The sequence below is a fragment of the Schistocerca cancellata genome, chromosome 4 (genome assembly GCF_023864275.1).
Source record: "Schistocerca cancellata isolate TAMUIC-IGC-003103 chromosome 4, iqSchCanc2.1, whole genome shotgun sequence".
Classification (NCBI taxonomy): Eukaryota; Metazoa; Arthropoda; class Insecta; order Orthoptera; family Acrididae; genus Schistocerca; species Schistocerca cancellata.
The window spans coordinates 253585850-253607884 of NC_064629.1; the positions used below are offsets into that span (position 1 = coordinate 253585850).

Consider the following 22035-nt stretch of genomic DNA (forward strand, 5'->3'; position numbering starts at 1 on the left):
TAACTGTTTTCCTGTAGTTAAATATTTGATGTGAAAAACGTTTCTCACATTATGCATTTTTGAACCACAACCACATAATCCGTCATGGATTTCTGAGTCTATTTACGAGCAAACTAGATTGTATTTCCACTCACGTACTACCTGTAGATGCATTAGTTGCATCACACAAAACTGCACAATTTTGTTTCAGGATCTAAGTCATTGTGGTATATCTGAGAAATATATCTAGCAATTTTAGGGGCATTTAGTATACGTTTTCGCAAAGGTTTGCCAACTGATTGTACCCTGAACCGCAAAAAACTCTCAAAAACAGCTTGTTATCTAGCTTTTCCTTTTAAAGGCAAACCATGTAACACACAAACGAATACGTAAGAAAGAACTGATTTCAGCTTAGTGCGATTAGTTTTTACTGATTTTGGAACTTTCTCATTGACGTTTTGTCTGCACTCTTAGTTTCGTTTGTCAGAATATTATCAAAATTCATTATAGTTGATATAATCGTCCTTGAGATATTCAGCAACTGTTTAGACAATTAAGATAATTGTCATTTATTGTTCCGTCGCAGTTGCTCAGTTTTTAATTAGATTGCATGTATCGATCACAATGGATCAGCTTCAGATCAAAGCAATTGCGTCAGCAACCCACCTTGTCTACTCAGAAGCACAAATCAGGGTACTCTGATATGTGGTTCTGAGTAGACAAGACAGGTTGCTGACGCAACTACTTTCACCTGAAAATGATCAAGAGTGGGCGAGACATGTAATCTAGTTAAAAATGAGCAGCTGAGACGGAACAATAAATGAGAATTACTCTAATTTACAAAACTGTTTGGCTTTCCAGCTGAATCTTCGTGCCATTCAGAATTCATGTGCGTGTCTGGAGATAAGTGAAACTTCTTAAAACTGGTGAATGGCCAGCTTGTGAGCGCGCCCTGATATCTGTGGCCATAAAATATACAAAATTTACAAAGCGCACTTTATATGCTTTTGAATTAACAAACTATGGACATCACAGAGAGTCCAATCGAAATGTTCTCTTTATGCCGTCTACATTTTTCTTGAAATTTCAATTTCAGTCAGGTTTCCTTAGATTCAATACAATCTTATACATTAGAGAGCCGTCAATCTTTCTTTCTCATTCCTTTCCTCCAACATGTCTTTCGACATCGGAAATACTGACCAGGAGACCACCGTCATCTTCATCAAAGCACTTGAAACCAATAGAGATACTGATTAGGTCTTTAATTTCTCCATCAGTACAACAACTGGGTTTTTAAATAGAGATGTTTGAGTTTGACTCCCTTTGTTGGTTCTGGTATTTCATCGCAGGTAGTATATTTTTGACTCTCTCATTTTCATATACGGTTTGCACCGTAACGATCAGCTCTTGTGAAAGGGAATTAATAAGACGTTCATGCTCAAATTATTTGCAGTAGTCATTATCAGATAAATTAAATGAAGGGTGTCAGACAACAGTTACTCATGGAGCGCCACCCTCTGTAAGATCGCCTAGGTTAGCAAAAGTTAATTGACGGCAACTTCCGGCTACTATCGACAATTACTAATCAGTGACCATGCATTAAGAATGAACACTTCTACAACAAATGTAAATAAATTTAACACAATAACCTACTTTGAATTAATGCTTGACAGTTACTAGCTACAATTGGAAATTGGATGTAGTTAGCCTTTCGAGTCTATTTTGATATGTGACTATTCTGTTGCACGAATAGCCATTTGAAGTGTATGAAGTTGTGTGCATATAGTGACGTGGGCACCGAGAGGCTGACTTTTTCGTTCCTTGCGAAGACAAAATTTCTTAGATGGAACTCGCATTGTGGATATCCTTCCTCATGCGACCGCGTTCACATGTAGTAGTTCAGCCACTCAGTCGATCACACATTCATTTCATTTTATTACAGCTTGTTTGTGGTATGCGGAGACAGCTGACATATAATCTCTCTTTCCTTATGAGATACGTATTGTTCACAAGCACTGTAATCCTGAATATTCTGGCCGTAGGAACGTAAATTTTATTCGATGTTTTCGACACATAGTCAACGTACTTTATTTAATTTATTAACGATTGTGTCACTTTCAAGATTTTACTTAATTTTTATACATTTGTGATATTCGTCCATTTAAAGGACAAGATTTAATTGTTTTAATGTTGGCACGAACGAACAATGTATATACCTCTTGACAAAAAAGCACCAATATACACTGACGGGAAAAATCGTTACACCAAAAAATAATTAATATAAAGTAATGGATTTTTATAACGTATTTGTCTATGTAACATATTTAAGTGCTTGGCATTGTAGGATCACAGGTAAATTTAAGCACGAGATAATCCACTGAAAATGTGAAATCCTGGTACATTAATAACCGGCGTAATTGTCAGAATTTAGAATACAAACATGCAAACGAGTATGCATTGTGTTGCACAGATGCTAGTTTGCGGTATAGAGTTCCAAGCCTGAGGCACTTGGTCGTTCTATGCATGGACGGTAAATGCTGTTTGTGGATGATGCTGGACTTGCCGTCTGATGATGTCCCATACTCGTACGTACTCGGTTGGAGCTGGCCAAGGCAACACGTCGACACTGTGTGGAACGTGTTTGGTTACAAGAGCGGTTTATTGGCGAGCGTTAACCACTTAGAAAACGCCCCCCTGGCATACCGTTCATGAATGGCAGCACAAGAGATCGAATCACCAGATAGACGTACAAATTTGCAGTCAGAATGCGTGGAATAACCACGTGAGTGCTCCTACGGTCATACGAAATCGCACCCCAAACTGTTACTCCAGGTGTAGGTCCAATGTGTCTAGCTCGCAGAGAGGCTGGTTGCAGGCTCTCAACTGGCCTCCTTCTAATCAAAAACCGCCCATCACTGGCATCGAGGCAGAACGAACTTTCGTCAGAGACCTCCACCCTGCCATTAAATGAGCTCCCATTTGACACCGCCGAAATCGCATATGGGTGTTGTTTGGAGTCGGTGGAATGCACGATACGGGACGTCTGGCTCGGAACTGTGTTTTAAGAAATCGATTTTGAAACAGTTCGGTGTGTCATTGTGGCGCCAACTACTGCTCAGATTGCTGCTGAAATGGGGCTCGATGCGTAAGAGCCATACACCGACGTGCGGAGCTCTGTCTTCTTGTGACCGTACATTCTCGTACCCATCACTTTCAGCAATCACACAGCGTTGTTTCTGCAGTATCGCAGAAGCAACGTCCACTTTCTCGTAACACTATTACCCTATTAAACGACCTAGTTCATTCTCAGTGAGGTGTTGATAATGGCGTTTTTGTCACCTTTAACGCATTTGTGACTAACATAAATTCACCACGTCCAATACGAAAGATAACTAACAGTCACGACCGTTACAAGATGTATTTAAAGCAAACTTGATCTGCATCGTCATAGTGGATCTCTTAGCGTCACTCTTATGTGACTGGCGCGAAATTTGCATGACATCATCTTTCTGATGTTGAAACACACTTACCAAGTTTGGTTTATGGCGTACATCTCCTTGTTGGTGTGTTGGTATATTTACGTCAGTGTATTTGTGCAGAAATTTTTTTTTACGTTATGGCCATGAAACACTGTGACTGTGATGAATGAAGTTTTATAAAATAACTGCAACCAGTCGGCATTTGTGATGGTTCAATTTTTATTTAATTGTAACTGGTCTCGTATCACTTTGTGATTCAACTTCAGATGGCACACATTTTCAGTCGTTGTTTGCAGCATTGTGGGGGCCATGAAGAGTTATTAACATGCATAGATTAATCATGGTGCAGAACATAATTTACGTTTAAGTCAAAGCACTACTTTATCACAAGCAACAACCGTTATTTTGTGCCGATATTGTACGAAACGTAAGTTCTAGTTGTGAAATGTTGATATTCGTGTGTTGATTCTTTAGATTCAATTTTGAAATTAAAGGAAAATATTGAAGTCCACTCTCTATTTGTTTCAGCAAATGCTGAAGTGTCCGGCAACAGACGTCCCCTTAGTGTCCAGAATCTCAGCATACCGACTGTCAAAAACTGCAAGTTGATTACTCAACAATTTTTGTACATTTACAAAGAATGGTATTCATTAAAGGGTAACAGTGATTTTAAATTAATTATCCTTTTTGCAATTTAATTTCCAACCCTCCATAAAGCTTTTCATTAACCTAGTTATTTTATAACTCACTTTAATTTGTAATATGTCATTTTCATGTAATTTTATCGATATTTATATGTAATTTTAGTGATTTATTTAAGGTATTTTATGTTATAAAACGTAAGCCCTGCGGTACAGATATTTTTCATATTCGTAAACGAAATAAACTGACAGCAAGGGCAGCGGAGCCCACTGCCTCCCTCCACCTTCTCGCCCTGCTGACACCACTGAGTTAATGTGATCCAGTCAGTTAAATGTGTGCAGGAGCCGGAAAATATGTTCCTAAAATTCATTATTGATCAGAAGGAGATTTATAGATCATTGTGTACAGCTACATACAATTTATTTTGTGATACTATTATTACTGGGTTAATTTACCTAATGAATTCGTATTATTACTTGTGACATTTATAATGACATGTATGTTTTTAAATTTCTGACTGAATGTTGGTATTCACTGCTGCACCTTAGACACAAATCGATGACGTGAGTTTTGTAAACATGTCTGTTACAGTTTTGACGCAAAAGATCATCTTATTGTCACTACTTGATGAGCAGAAAATCTAGCTAGTACTTTTATAGGATTTTCCATTTTTTTTTACATTTTAGTTGTGGGACAGTATATTCAGCTTCTTGGATGTTCTTGACAATTCAGCAGTTTTCCCGACCTACGAAGTTGAAATCTTTTTCAGTATGGTACTTTATGAGTCTTTTCAGGTTCTTCTAAGAATAATCTGACACTTATGAATTTCTTTGCGTTCCACTGACGTGAGTTCTACTTAGGTACACAAAACTCACGTCATGTGTGTATCATCACCTGTGCGTCCTAAAAAACAATCTTTGGCCAGCGATTGGTCCTTTGTTTACAGGTCAAAGTACTTGTTACATGATAAAGTGCGTCAACAATCCCTTTAGGTCTGTGGCAACCTCCGATCACTTTTTGCTTTTATTAGTCACCTTTACTGTTGATTTAGATGTCATTATTTGTCGTACACGTAAGTATGACAATTTTTTTGGGACGTCTTTCGAGTTTAAAACTTTGTGCCTGACAGGTAATCGAACCTGGGAAATTTCCAAAAGTCTCAAATTCAAGTCATAGTTGGGTACACAGTTTTATTCTGCCAGGAAGTCAACACTAAGCTCATACACCACTAAAGAGTGAAATTTCATTCTGAAGACCTTTTTGGTATTCTTTGGGCTGCAATTAATCACAAAAGTGTCAATCGTGAAGTAATATGGTAGACCATGAACTCCCCTGTAGATTATTCCTGTGTAATTTGTGTATTGTTTGTGGCATTATTCTTAGCAGTTTCACTTTCATGTTTGTCTCTTACTGTTCCAAATAGACGTCTTAGTTTACAAGTGAGCTGAAGCACAACTCTCGCTTAATCTCAGTGTTTGTCATTTCATAATTAAATTATCAGTTGTTGCATAAAGTGCTATTTCAAATGAACTTTCTTTGTTAGTAGTTCTGGCAGCTGTGTACCTTGTAATTCCAGTGGTATTCTTGACAACTTGGCTACAGAAATGCGGCTGTGTTGCAGAAGTGGACGTAACCGGTATTCGATAGAAGAAGAATAGTGTATTGTTGACAGAATGCTGACTGTATAAAACATCGTAGCCATCCGGAGTGGCCGTGCGCTTCTAGGCGCTACAGTCTGGAGCCAAACGACCGCTCCAGTCGCAGGTTCGAATCCTGCCCCGGACATGGATGTGTGTGATGTTTAGTTAGGTTTAATTAGTTCTAAGTTCTAGGCGACTGATGACCTCAGAAGTTAAGTCCCATGGTGCTCAGAGCCATTTGAACCATTCTTGAGCACCTAAAAACCTAAAGATGTCTGTTATACTACAACGCCAAGTAAAGAGAAGTTTTTGACGTCTAGTGTCTGTAGCCTTACTGTGTTCCGGGCTATTATGAGGTCAGCTACATAAATTTTAATTAATTTTCCTAGTATGTGTTTTGCGGGTTCGCTGAATTCTTTGTAAGTGGAAAAACAGTTCACTCTAATTTCCCAAATGCATCGTAGCAAACACGAATGTAGTTTTTTATACAATGTTAATATAAAACGAATATATCTGAAAGTAGAAGATTTTCTTTCACACTAAGCTTTCTTCGCACTACGTTGTATAACACCAGAATATTGTTTTTAATATCCACTGAGGCATATATTTTTTTCCTTTTTCAATCAATGTTTGCTCTAAATTTAGAAATCCTATGTACTGCTAAATAGCGTCAAGTGCTTAGTACATAGTTCCACGCACTTGTCAGCCACTAAGTCTCTGTCCTCTTTCTAGCAAGAAGCTGCTGGTAAAATTTACAAACATGTCACACCATACTCGAGGTTCCCGAATGATTGTTCAGTAACTTTTTACACAATTTTCACTGCGAAAATCCTACCGATTTGTTTCAAGCTACCTCATAAACACACAACTTTTCTCCTGTTGGATTTGGGCTCTGTTTCTTGACTGGTATTTATTTCCGAATTCTTAATTTCTCCTCAGTCTTCTCTAAGTATGGTTTGTTCATTTTGCTGCTCCCTACCTCAACAAACATATACGTGGATAGTCACGTTGGATTGATAGCGCAGCCTGTTCTCAGGCGCGACAGGCTGAACGGGTATCCTGGAGCTTGCCAAGCTTGCGGAAACCCAATTTCGCCTGCTTCAACCACTATGCTTTAGTACACATGTACTCCTGTGTTATCGTGCGTCAGATGGGCTGCTCTACTGGTTGTGACAAACATAGGGGCAGGCAGGCCGGAAGAAGAATTTCCACACCTATTGCCGCTGGAGGCCTGGGTCAGCAAGCGTGCTCCATTATGTCTTACGGATCCCGCACGACCGCAATCGGCTTTGGACGAAAAGTTGCAATTCCGTTACCAACCCAAAGACGCCATTATGGGGGGGGGGGGGGGGTACCGGTATGTGATATATAACATTTGGGACAAAACTACAGTAACGTTCAGAAACATTTTTGATTCTCAAATAGCTCTTGCAGTGACAGACAAAGACAGTGAATTTCACAAACATATATCATTTTATAACAAAGGCAATAATTAAGCAGTAATGCTCTTCTGGAGACCGCAAAAGAACAGTAGTGTTCAGATTGATATGCAGACTGGGATTTGAGATGAGTGTCTGGAAGTAAATGTGACCTCCCAGCACGTGTGATAGGTACCGTCTGCAAGAGCATTCTTCGGAACGCTGCTGCAAAATTACTAACTGACATTCCCCGACAAAAAAAGCATGTATGAGGGCTATTAACTATAAAAAGTACGTAACAACACTGCGGGTGTATTTGAAGTCCTTATTCGAAAACAATCGCCAGAGGCTGAACACTACTATGCCACTGTTTACCAGCCGAAGGATTATCCCGGAGCAGAATCATTCCCTCCCTGAGCAGCTCTTGATGGACTTGCTTAGGCTACGGAGTGTCTCACAGTACACGTCGCTGTTAATAGTCTATTCGTGCTCAGGCAATTCGGTAAGTATCAGACCACGCACGTCAAGAAAGACGGTGAGCATCACCTTGCCCACTAACGGCACAGCTTTCATATTTTTAGGGGAGGTGACGACCCAAGCTACGCGTCCCTAGATGTCTCACTACGTTATCCCAAAGCGGCATATGCAGATTTTTCCGTATATATATCTCACTACGTTATCCCAAGGGGGCATATGTAGATTTCAACCGGTCTGGTTGTTATGTCTCTTCGTACCTTTTCGTTTAAACACTCCTTACAATTTACCAATGACGCGACCTCGTAAAATTTCGATCGTACTATTAGAAGTGCGATAAATGAAATCTGCCAATTGATTCAAATGGCTATGAGCACTATGGGACAACTTCTGAGGTCATCAGTCCCCTAGAACCTAGAACTACATAAACCTAATTAACCTAAAGACATCACACACATCCATGCCCGAGGCAGGATTCGAACCTACGACCATAGCGGTCACGCGGTTCCAGACTGTAGTGCCTAGAACCACTCGACTACCCCGGCCGGCTGAAATCTGGCGGAACATACAGATAAGTACAGGGCGACCACTTCCATAGTCCGCGTATTTCGTTGGCCTCAATCCTTCTCTTGTTATCTGTGTGCAGAGAAACAACTTATTTATGCAGTGTAAATTTACTACGAAGAAACACTTCAGCAAAGTGTCGTGGTTGCCTGCGAAGCGCTTTGGGCGTTTCTGAAGGAGTGTGACTCTGTATGATTCTACGAGTGCATGCGTGTGTGGAAATAAACGAAGAACGTTTTCAATACTTGTTAGAATTTATGGCTAGAGCACAGTTATTAAAATGTTAGTTGTACTCCATAAGATGATTTCGCCCAGACCGTTTCTGAAAACACAGCTGTAAGAGATACTGCACGCAATGTGGCGCAGTGGCTAGTGTCTCTGGCTGACGTGCTGCGGATCGCTAGATCAAACTGCACTACCAGAAATTATTTCTTATTTAGTATTTATCACTTCTGGAAGGTTTTTGAAATTTCTTGTGTTTGTAATGCATACATAACATGGAATATTCAATATCTGTAAAATTGCAACACTTTCTCTCCATAAGCTAAATTTATTTTCTATTTGTACGTAGATGTTCGCAATAAAGGGACTTTCAGTATCTAGTGTTGCAATTCATTGACTACCAGACTGTTGGGTTTGCGCTTTATTGTGGTTACGAAGTTCATCCACGTGTACTAAATATCAGATAAGCGGAAAAATCGTTTAAAGAAGGATTTAGGCAAAAGGTTAGAGTAAAAGAACTACCAATTAATCGGAACAGAATTATATATCACAAAAAACTCATTCTCAAATTATGATGACGTTGTTTTCAAAGGGGAATGTTATAATACGCCATGTTCTCATATATATTTATATCTCATGAAGACCACGAGGATATTAAGATTTCTAATATTTAGTGAAATGTACGGAAATTCTAGCTTCACGTGTAGTACCTGTAAACTAATTGGAAGGATGTTCTCCAGGTATTTGTGGAATTTGAAATTTAAAATGAGAAGTATAAGTTCAACACGCTGATATTCCAGTCAGCATATAATGAATGACCTTTGTGATGTGTCATGGCACAGAATGACCAGTGGGCTTAAGGAAGTATGGAAGAGTCAGAGTGACGCTCACAACGGGCACTCAGACAGGGATCCTATAGCCTGGTGAACAGTGAGACAACATACTTACCGATTCGTTTGCAGCCACACCTGTCGCTGTCATCTTCTGCCCCTGGTGGTGGACAGCCATTCTCTGCAGGCGTCTCACCGTCCGGGCAGCATCCAAATGGCGATGTTTGGCAGGCGGGACCATTAACCATCTGCCGATCCTTCTCTGCAGACAGTACAACCAATCTGTTAGTTACCCTGAATGTCGAATTATTTGAGTGAGTGTCAGTGATGTGAAGGAGGGCATATAAATATAGATAAAGACATAAGGTCTATATCCAGATTTTTCAATGATATCTGATTCTTATCCTCTCAGGGAACCAGTAACAGGCAGGGCACCACAGGGTTCGACTGTGAGACCACACCGACCATTATTACATTCAAGTGATTCCCATCTTTTATGGTTTCTCGTTCGTCGATGGACATGCCATAACGAAATCCAAAAGATATGCAGTAACAGATAGAACAATCAGTCAAATTTCTAGTGAAATAACTCTTTCATTTTTTACTCTAGGAATCCCATTTATCTTGAGCACACAAAATAACATTTTTCCCAGAAGAAAAATAAGAAATGTTTCAAGCAATTGTTGTATACCAATCGGGAAACATTAAAGAGCATTGTTTCCTTTCTTCTAACTTTCTTCACTACGAATATATAAACAGCAATATATCTCTTTTAAGTAACACCCTAATTTTTTATTTAGTAATCTACCTCCCTTCAATACCCGTTAAAAAACTTGTTTGAGTTTACAGTTCACGTCAACATGACGCAATTAAAAACTTAAAATAAAAACCGACTTTGTCTCCCCCGTTGTAGCACATAGTGTCGGTACCGGGGTTAACGTAACTAGTCAACTTATTGGATATGACAGTAAATAAATGTAAACACAAGGAAAATGCACAGCACTCATTCAGTCACGTGTACGTATGCTAAATTTCATTCTCCATAGATCAGTATCATTTCTGCGTTGGTGTACACTGCACTCACACAAACGTCCATCTAAAGACTGTTGACTGAATGACCTGCGTGCCTTTTCCTTGTGTATTCATTTATTTAGTGACAATTGCTCTCGCAAGTGAAACAGTCACTTCAGCTTACACTATGCCGGATGCCTGTATTGTATGATGGTACAGGAGAGTCAAAGTCAGTTTTGTATCACGTTTTCAGTAATATCATTCTTACGTTAATTCTACCTTATGACACTTTCATGGTCAGATCTTGAGGAGAAAATGTGGACTGTCGAATAAAAAAAGTAGGGTGCTGCTTGAAGAAACGTACTGGTCCTGTTCATATAATTGTAAGGCACTCTTGATGAATGATACACCTTGCATGTAGATAGTCAACAGACTTACAAGCTCAGCTCTGTTTCAGACGTAATGAAAGTTCCGTCATACCAGTGGAACACAACGCAAAAGTGTTAAGTGAAGTAACACATCAATAGTAATTCAAATATTTTATATCTTTTAAGAATATTCGGATATATATTTTTATCTGAATACAACGTGCTAGTTACGCAACGATACGGACGTAAAACTGATGAAATATTGATAATGTCACACAAATATACTATTGAGGTGGTGAATTAATGGTAAAATTTTAAATTTCCACAAAGATGTGGAATCTCTCCTGGCGAAGCAATAGTTCACTACTAAGGGCCTTTATTTTATAATATCCCGCGTCAGTGTTGCTATGATTAACGAGCATCTGGACAAGTGCGCTTAATCAACTGACTTTACGTAAGATAAAAGCGTCTTGCATTTGTGATAAACTGACAGGCAACAGTTTCCGCTAGAAATGTTCCTCTAATATGATGTGCTACTTAAGTATTTTCTAACAATCTGGGTTCAACGTTTCACGACCTTTTGTATTATCATAAGTGATGTTAGCGCAACTAGCCGGAAGAAATATAGATCTGGCCGTTCTGCTTTCAAATTATGTCATTTTGTCTTTTCTAATTTCCCGCCAATGAGTCGTACTGCTACAACAGATCACCTTTCTTCTGAAAGTAAAAATAACAATTAATATGTTCATCGTGGTCCATCCGTTGCGAGGTATAATCGAGGTTAAATAAACAGTCATGACGAAATGACCATTTTTATCGATAAATTTATGCACGTATCATGGTGAATCCATACCGACCTAACCTGCTTAAAATAATGAATGTTGCTTCAAAATACATGCACGTAACTATTCAGAAAAAATGTTGTATTCACTAAGATACCTTATATGCCTTGAATAGCGTGCAGTTGTTTAGATCCTGTATGGTGTTGAGTAAGGCATAACATATTCGCTTGACAGTCGCGGGTTCGCCACCTATGCGATTGCGAAGAGCGTACTGGCGGAGAACCTACTGAAGTCAACATCAGCGGTTTCTTATTTGTGGTGTCATATTATAGCTAAGACCACTATACGTGTTATATTCCGCTGACTTCAGAATCAGCAGTAACTTATCTTCAACGCCATTCTGGATATCACATCCAGGTAAGTGCCGAGGCCATGGAGGGGGAGGGGGAAGGGGAGGAGACGAGAAGGGTGTGGCTTCTGCCCCACCGGACATAAAAAAATAATGATGTATTACATGTAAGATTTCGCGCAGTTTGCAAGCACAATCAGGCGTCACATGAGCGTATCAGTTAAAGACTAATGCCTAATATCTGATGACTAACGCATAATACCGAATGCATGGCCCCTAACACGTAACGTCTAACGCGTAACCGAACGCAAGACATTCTTTGTAAGCACTCCACCATATGACCACCTTCCATAGCTAGATATGTTACTCACAAACTGCAACACGCATTAAAGTTATATTCTCCGTAAGCCAACCACTGTATGAACATTTCCCATTGATATAAATGACAAATAGTGGCCGCTAAATGTATTAAAATGACACAAAAAATAAAGACGACTTGATTTTTTCTGTAGGCACGTCCACTTCACATTCTTATTTGCTGATCACATGATTAACGTGGTAGTAGATACTATGTAGTTTGTAAGGCTTGAGATATAGATGCAGGATTCTATCGGCAACATACTCCATATGTCTTTACCCCGAGTACGGAAGTGGGGATGCAGAGACATCCATATACCTTAATATCTTCATGTATAGCTGATCTCTGCATTCTTAGGTTTATTGTCATGGAGACAATGACTTTCAAAAGAGGTCGCCATGCTTTCGGCTACCTCGTCTCCATTAATTTTCCAGACTACCGTAACTACTCTCTACTATGCAAGATAAGCTGGCCAAAATAACACGTGGAAGTCTGTCGATATGTGTCAAGGCCATTGGGAGAGATTCCTACAGCCTGCCATTTGCATGCAAGTTCAGTTCCCCACCTTTCGAACAATCTTTTTATAATAATTTTGTTACGTGTGCGTCATAATTTGCTTTCCAGCATGAAGTGCCGCTAGCAGCAGCAACCATCTGGGAAGAACAAAGCTATCGGTATGTACTGCGGCAATCCATCTGTTATTATTATTATTACTCGTAAAATAAAAATCAATCACCTTAAGTCACAGTGGTGATTTTATTTCAATGCAAGATGCATTTCGAGCTCTGTGGACTGATTTTCATGTGATTTGACAGTCTACATCGATTATTTATCCACATTTAGGTTAATTGTGGTCCTGGTAAGACTACAATAGTGTACTGCAAAGCGGGCACATTGTAAATATAAGCATGAAAAACTAATAGATATCGAAAAATGAATCAGTGTTTCCAGTGGTGGATTCATGGTTTCTGAAGCACAGTATAAGTAAACAAACTTATGTACATACATACACTTTTCGTTCTACAGCTACACAAGTCAAAACAAGTCAAAGAATTTCAATTGTAAAGATGCTGCATTTCTACAAATACACATATATTATTATTTAAATGGAGATGTACAGACATTGTATTATTAGTTATACAAGATATTATCCACAAAACTAATACTTGTGAATGTTTCAAATGTGGATTATGTCATCAAATGGTTGCTTATTAAATATTTGTATCTTCAGGAAAAAAACTAATTTTTAAAGTTACTGAAAAAACTGTGACTGCTAAACTCTCTATATTCATTCAACATGCTTTCAGAAGATTTTACTTAGTGTAAGATTATTTCTAATTTTTCTAGTACCGTAAGTTTCATACCATGGTTTTCTGTATGGAGTGCAGTTAGGCTGTTGTTGAGGCCACTTAGCCTGTGTCAGTTAAGTTATGTTGTTGGCTATTGTGGATTTGTCAGTGTGGTTGAGTCTAAAAGTATGAATGTGTTCTTTGCATCGTGTATGGAAAATTATTCCTGTTTTGTCTACGTAAAATGCAGGGCAGCTGTTACATTATAATTTATGTATTCAATTATTTTCTCTTACTGATGTGTTTGTATTTACTATGTGTGGTAAGTGGTGTCCACATATATGGTTTGTGGAGAATGATATTATAATAATACCGTTTATAAATAAGTAAGAAATTTTTTGTGATACTGTGCCTAAGTAAGGAATGCTTTTGAAGAAATGTGTCGTGTCAGTTGTTATCCTTTTAGTGCTTCTGTTAATGTATTTTGTTGGATAGTTTGTCGATTCAGTTTTGGAAATACACATTATTACTGCAGTTGCTTTGATCATACCAATTTCTTGTGTTATTGCTTTAGATCTGAAAGGTAATGTGTGTGCCCTGTTCAGCATGGACCTAAATACAGCATATTTGTGTGTATTTGGATGCTGTGATGATTTATGTATTGTAATACCCGTGTAGATTGGTTTCCTGTAAAAGTAAAAATTATGTCCGTGTTGTTAATCAACAACTGTGAGAGGTAAGAAACTTATGGATCAGTTTGTTTCCTATTCAGCTGTGAACTTAATTTTGTTGTGGAGTGAACTGAATAATTTAAGAAGCTCATCATACCATTGTAACCTTACCAGGAACGAAATTAACCTACATCTGGATAAATAATAGATGTAGTTTCTCAAAGCACTTGAAGATGAGCCCCCCCCCCCATGGCTCGAAATGCATCATGTATCAAAATAAAATCACGATTGTGACTGAAGGCAGTTGTTCTTTATTTTACAAAAGTTATACAGTCACGGATAAAACACTGACAGAAGCAGATAAAAATGAATTGTTGTTACTATTGTCATTATTTATGTATATCGTTATACTTCGCGCGTTGTTATTATTATTGTTAGGAGCTAGGACATGCTGGATGTCTTCCTGACCTGATGTGTGTGAAATGTGTGTGAAATATTATGGGACTTAACTGCTAAGGTCATTAGTCCATAAGCTTACACACTACTTAACCTAAATTATCCTAAAGACAAACACGCACACCCATGCCCGAGGGAGGACTCGAACCTCCGCCGGGACCAGACGCACAGCCCATGTCTGCAGCGCCCTAGACCGTTCGGCTAATCCCGCGGGGCCCTGACCTGATGTCATCTGATTATACCACAGCGCAACCACGGCGGTCGTGTTAAACAAGAATACTGTTTTTCACCAATACATTCAACCGAAACCACCAGTGGCTTTCAGGGCATTAATATGGCCCTAGTATTTGAAACAAACTTTGCAGTCATTATAGACATACATTTTGCTCACCGTGTCGGTGCCACAGTGCGGTATTTGTGGGTTCAGTAGGACTATTTACGCAGCTTCAATTAACTTCTGGGGATGTGCTCATTTACACACATCATTTTTGAGTGTTTTGAGTAGATATGAGTTATACTGTGAGCTAGAATATGCGGTAGGTAGACTAACAAGCTGATGTCCATACGAAAGGATGGTGTACTATGACTGTCGAGTACTTACACAACAACAGTGTAAGTATAGACCGCGAAGCAATGCACCAGTACCTGTATTCCCCATGTACCAAAGTGTGTAAAAGTATCGATGTCATCAAGTTCGGAGAGGCGGAGCTTATGAACAATAGTCCAATGTAATTTTTCACATAATTGGATTCGATGTAATGCAGGCTGATCTTGAGGTTTATGGAAGATGGCTGTTAGCAAAATCCTGTGCTACAAAGCAATGATCGTAAATAAGCAATTGTTGTTATTTCCTCACACCCAACATTGTCATTTAGCAATAGGCATGTGTACTAGCAGTTAACAAACTAACTGCTGAATGACTAGCAGCAAGGCACACACACACACACACACACACACACACACACACGCACACACACACACACTCCTGGAAATTGAAATAAGAACACCGTGAATTCATTGTCCCAGGAAGGGGAAACTTTATTGACACATTCCTGGGGTCAGATACATCACATGATCACACTGACAGAACCACAGGCACATAGACACAGGCAACAGAGCATGCACAATGTCGGCACTAGTACAGTGTATATCCACCTTTCGCAGCAATGCAGGCTGCTATTCTCCCATGGAGACGATCGTAGAGATGCTGGATGTAGTCCTGTGGAACGGCTTGCCATGCCATTTCCACCTGGCGCCTCAGTTGGACCAGCGTTCGTGCTGGACGTGCAGACCGCGTGAGACGACGCTTCATCCAGTCCCAAACATGCGCAATGGGGGACAGATCCGGAGATCTTGCTGGCCAGGGTAGTTGACTTACACCTTCTAGAGCACGTTGGGTGGCACGGGATACATGCGGACGTGCATTGTCCTGTTGGAACAGCAAGTTCCCTTGCCGGTCTAGGAATGGTAGAACGATGGGTTCGATGACGGTTTGGATGTACCGTGCACTATTCAGTGTCCCCTCGACGATCACCAGTGGTGTACGGCCAGTGTAGGAGATCGCTCCCCACACCATGATGCCGGGTGTTGGCCCTGTGTGCCTCGGTCGTATGCAGTCCTGATTGTGGCGCTCACCTGCACGGCGCCAAACACGCATACGACCATCATTGGCACCAAGGCAGAAGCGACTCTCATCGCTGAAGACGACACGTCTCCATTCGTCCCTCCATTCACGCCTGTCGCGACACCACTGGAGGCGGACTGCACGATGTTGGGGCGTGAGCGGAAGACGGCCTAACGGTGTGCGGGACCGTAGCCCAGCTTCATGGAGACGGTTGCGAATGGTCCTCGCCGATACCCCAGGAGCAACAGTGTCCCTAATTTTCTGGGAAGTGGCGGTGCGGTCCCCTACGGCACTGCGTAGGATCCTACGGTCTTGGCGTGCATCCGTGCGTCGCTGCGGTCCGGTCCCAGGTCGACGGGCACGTGCACCTTCCGCCGACCACTGGCGACAACATCGATGTACTGTGGAGACCTCACGCCCCACGTGTTGAGCAATTCGGCGGTACGTCCACCCGGCCTCCCGCATGCCCACTATACGCCCTCGCTCAAAGTCCGTCAACTGCACATACGGTTCACGTCCACGCTGTCGCGGCATGCTACCAGTGTTAAAGACTGCGATGGAGCTCCGTATGCCACGGCAAACTGGCTGACACTGACGGCGGCGGTGTCCGCCGCTCGTGGTCTCGCGGTAGCGTTCTCGCTTCCCGAGCACGGGGTCCCGGGTTCGATTCCCGGCGGGGTCAGGGATTTTCACCTGCCTCGAGATGACTGGGTGTTTGTGTTGCCCTCATCATTTCATCATCATCCAGGAAAGTGGCGAAATTGGACTGAGCAAAGATTGGGTAATTGTACGGGCGCTGATAACCACGCAGTTGAGCGCCCCACAAACCAAACATCATCATCATCACTGACGGCGGCGGTGCACAAATGCTGCGCAGCTAGCGCCATTCGACGGCCAACACCGCGGTTCCTGGTGTGTCCGCTGTGCCGTGCGTGTGATCATTGCTTGTACAGCCCTCTCGCAGTGTCCGGAGCAAGTATGGTGGGTCTGACACACCGGTGTCAATGTGTTCTTTTTTCCATTTCCAGGAGAGTATATATATATATATATATATATATATATATATATATATATATATGCGATCTTGCTGTTTAAAGATACACTGTTACTATTGTTACTATTCTTATCTGTTGGAGCCTGCATTATAATTTACAGCACTACATGCAGATAGTTGGTAGAATGTACACTGAGAATATTGTAAATAACAAATGTAATTGTCGGCATTTAGACATGCATAGATACATTGCTGTGGTCGAATTAGAGGATCTTGCTTGTATCGCCTTCATAAGTATTAAGATCATAGAAGCTCAATTTGTGGTATTCAGGTTGGAATGTAAATTTTTTTCCAGTACTTAGTGAATCATGGGTGGTGGTTCTGGGGGAAATGCACCCCACAAGTTTTGTAAGCCAGTATGGAGCTTGTATTGTTTTCACCACTCCTGCATAGAATCTAGATGTAATCAGTTTTACAGCTATAAATTAAGTAAATCTTAGTCTGAGTGCTGATACCAGAAGCATCAGTGTTAGTCTATTGCAAGTAGAGTCTGTATGACGTGTTCTTTAATCGCAGGGATCTCGCGCTACAAACAATCGATTTGTGGCAAAGGAACTACCTAACATTTTGGATGCTGCATGGAGCTTTGTGTAGTTTAATAGCACCTGGTGAATTCAGTACGGAGTTGACAGTGCCCCATTATGAGTTTGATGTGCGCTCTGCAGGTAATTAATGGTGAATCACGACAGGCATAGCATGGACCCAGCTGGAATACCACTGGAAACGCTGTTGAGTTGCATATGCTAAGTTAATCCAGTTGTATCATTTGTCTTCATGAAGGGGTTGGAGGAAGGTAAGTGGCTTAATGACCTATTACCGGAATGTGGTTTCTATAATATTGGGGTCTAGAGGCGTTTCTCACTCCCTGTGATCTGACTGAAAGTGAATTTGGACAAAATTCTGAGTAAATGTGAATTTCTTGGAACATTGGTGGGTGATCGTCACTCTTATATGATTGAAATGTAACGTTTATTTATGTTAAAATAAACATTTTTGTCAGATAGTGAAATATTACTTATCTTTTTTATGAAGAAATTTTATTTGTAATTTATATTAGTACAGAATAGTGCAACCCACACTGACTCACCAATAAATATAGTTAGGGGTAATTCCTACTAGAGCTGTAGCTGTCAGCGTCTAGTGGCTGAAACCGCAAACGAGAGAGAATTTTGCAATAATAGCTTCTGTGAGAATAAGATACACGCAGATACTTTTAAAACACTGTGAGGTTGCCTCTGCATGAGGCTGGTCGGCACAGTTACTCACAAGGCTATCGACCAGCTCTCCACAGTTTAGCAATATGCAAGGCACTCCACCTCCTAAAACATCGCTGATCACAAGTTACTTTATATGGATACAGATAGTTTCATCTACTGGGTGGAAAACTGCGATACATATGAAGTAATTGGGAACATTGCAAAGGAATGCGACGCGTTTGGATATGCGGCCGATAGCCTTACGGCAGGACACTTCAGAACAAGAAGGTTATCGGTTTTAATGAAAGACGAGGGTAGTGGCTCAAGAACTGTACAGTTTTTAGATATCAGATAGAAGACGAACGCATACCGTACAGATTTAGGACTCAACCAGAAACAGGTTACTGATGTCGATCGTGAGGTCACATAGGATCTCAAGATCAAAGACTGTAAGGGGTGTCTTCTAGGTGATGAAGAATCTCCTCATATGGCGTAGCGTACAGCAAGTAATCATTCGGTCATGGGAGACACATAACTGGAAACAGCATAGCTCGTATGTTTGACCCTGTAGAAGACTTCTTAAGTGTATTAAACACTGTGAACAACGTTTCTGCTGTTCCTCTACTGACACACAGGTAAATCATGAACTGTATTCTATCAACAGACGGATTTAATAAGCTACTATGACTCTGAGAAATAAGACAAGAGGTGCTACATTAAAATAGAGGAAGTTATTGTTCTCCAAAATACCACCAGTAGCACAATCTGTCCGTCACGATTTAGTGTTCTGTCACATAAAAATCACGAAATTTGCTCTTAAATTATTCTTTACATTATTATTCGCCGCCATATTGTGGAATACCCTATGACACAATAATTTATACAAACCGCACATGGAAATCACATATTATTATGTCACACGGAAAAAGGCTATAAATCTACATTAACAGATTTGAAACGCTCTCTGTAGATCTTCACCGCAATGCAGCAGTCATAGGAAACACCTTGTTTCGGTAGTTCTGTAAGATTCCTGGACAGAGTGCGATGTTCAATTTGAGGTGACATCTCGCATATAAAACGACATCTAGGATTATACTAAACAATAACATAGATAAGGTTGACTGCTTAACGTTGATGACCTCCCATTTTAGAGTAAAACTTATATCTCAAATCACAAGATCAGGAGAAAGCTACACTATGTGACCAAAATTATCCGTACAGCCCCAAAAAAATTCGTTTTCATATTAGGTGCATTGAGCTGTCACTTACTGCCAGGTATTCCATATCAGCGATCTCAGTAGTCATTAAACATCGTGAGAGAGCAGAATAGGGCGTTCCGCGGAACTCACGGACTTCGAACGTGGTCAGGTGATTGGGTGTCACTTGTGTCATACGCCTGTACGCGAGATTTCCACACTACTAGAGATGCCTACGTCCACTGTTTCCGATGTGATAGTGAAGTGGAAACTTGAAGTGACTTATACAGCACAAAAGCGTACAGGCCGACCTCGTCTGTTGACTGACAGACCGTCAGCAGTTGAAGAGGATCGTAATGTGTAATAGGCAGACATCTATTCAGACCACCACACAGGAACTCAAAAGTGCATCAGGATCCACTGCAAGAACTATAACAGTTACGTGGGAGGTGAGCAAACTTGGATTTCATGGTCGAGCGGCTCTTCAGAAGCCACACGTCATGGCGGTAAATCCCAAACGATGCCTCGCTTGGTGTAAGGAGCGTAAAGGCTGGACAACTGAGCAGAGGATAAACGTTGTGTGGAGTAAGGAATCACGGTAAACAATGTGGTGATCCGATGGCAGCGTGTAGGTATGGCGAATACCCGGTGAAAGTCATCTGCCAGCGGGTGTTGTGCCAACAGTAAAATTCGGAGGCGATGGTGTTATGGTGTTGTCGTATTTTAATGGAGGGGGCTTTCACTAGTTGTTGATTTGCGTGGCACTACCACAGTACAGGCCTACGTTGATGTTTTAAGCATCTTGTTGCTTGAAACTGTTGAAGAGCAATTCGGGGATAGCGACTGCATCTTTGAACACGATCGAGCACCTGTTCATAATGCACAGCCTGTGGCGGAATGGTTACACGACAATAACATCCCTGTAATTTACTGGCCTGCACAGAGTCCTCACCTGACTCCTATAGAACACGTTTGAGATATTTTTGAATGCCGACTTGGTGCCAGGCCTCACCGACCGACATCGATACCTCTCCTCAGTGCAGCACTCCGTGAATAATGGGCTGCCATTCCCCAAGAAACCTTGCAGCACCTGATTGAACGTATGCCTACGAGAGTGGAAGCAGTTATCAAGGCTAAGGGTGGGCCAACACCATATTGAATTCCAGCATAATCGTTGGAGGGTGCCACGAACTTGTAAGTCATTTTCAGCCAGGTGTCCGAATACTTTTGATCACATAGTGTATTTTTCTGGCATCACATTATATGTTATAAAGTGTCCAGACATGCATCTATGGGAAACTTCTATGTATTCCCTGGCTAAAGATTGTGATTTAACCAGGCTGAAGACCACGACACAATGGATTGTGTGTCTGACTCCTGTGCTAGACTGTTTAGGTATATACGTGATGACTTTTATCTACCTTTTCTACTACTTTGTTGTGTAATATAATTACGATACTTCGACAGTTATTGATAATTCCTCACAGCTATTGCTGCTGTAATCACAGTATTTCATATCGTTTTTATGTGTCTTATAACTTTGGTATGATCATCTCTGCAAACCAGCAATGTCACACTGTGACACTGCGACGTTGGAGTACCGTACCTCGTAATATGTCCAACCATTTTGTTTAAAATTTGCTTATTGGAGGTCTGAACATGAAGGACATGTTTGAGACTTAATATTAAATGTATATTTACACTGTAGCAGAATCAAGGGTTGGTAGAATCTGTAAAAGCATCTCCAGTTTTGACTCACTAGCCGGCCGGAATGGCCGAGCGGTTCTACACGTCTTCAGTGTGGAACCGCGCGACCGCTACGGTCGCAGGTTCGAATCCTGCCTCGGGCGTGGATGTGTGTGATGTCCTTAGGTTAGTAAGGTTTAAGCAGTTCTAAGTTCTAGGGGACTGATGACCTCAGCTGTTAAGTCCCATAGTGCTCAGAGCCATTTGAACCATTTTAGTACGTTCTCTTGCACTGATACATGCCTGTATTCGTCGTAGCATACTATCCACAAGATCATCAAGGCACTGTTGGTCTGGATTGTGGCACTCCTCAACGGTGATTCGGCGTAGATCCCTCAGAGTGGTAGGTAGGTCACGTCGTCCATAAACAGCCCTTTTCAATCCATCCCAGGCATGTTCGATAGAGTTCATGTCCGGAGAACATGTTGGCCACTCTAGTCGAGCGATGTCGTTACCATGAAGGAAATCGTTCACAGGATTTGCACGATGATGGGGGCCCGAGTTGTCGTCCTTGAAGACGAATGCCTTGCCAATATGCTGTCGATTTGGTTGCACTATCGGTCGGAGGATGGCATTCACTTATCGTACAGTAGTTACGGCGCTTTCCATGACCACCAGCGGCGTACGTAGGCCCCACATAATGCCACCCGAAAATAGTTGGGAACCTCCACCTTGCTGCACTCGCTG

General features: G+C 41.1%; 1 protein-coding gene across 1 annotated transcript in view; it reads right to left on the minus strand.

The window, feature by feature from the left end:
• Positions 1–811: 811 nt before the first annotated feature.
• LOC126184067 (agrin-like) overlaps positions 812–22035 on the minus strand; it is a 159346-nt gene continuing 138122 nt past the window's right edge. The window contains exons 4-5 of the mRNA XM_049926428.1: positions 9387–9510; positions 812–938 (exon numbers count right to left, since the gene is read on the minus strand). Coding sequence (XP_049782385.1) covers positions 812–938; positions 9387–9510 — 251 coding nt within the window. The remainder of the gene's footprint in view (positions 939–9386; positions 9511–22035) is intronic.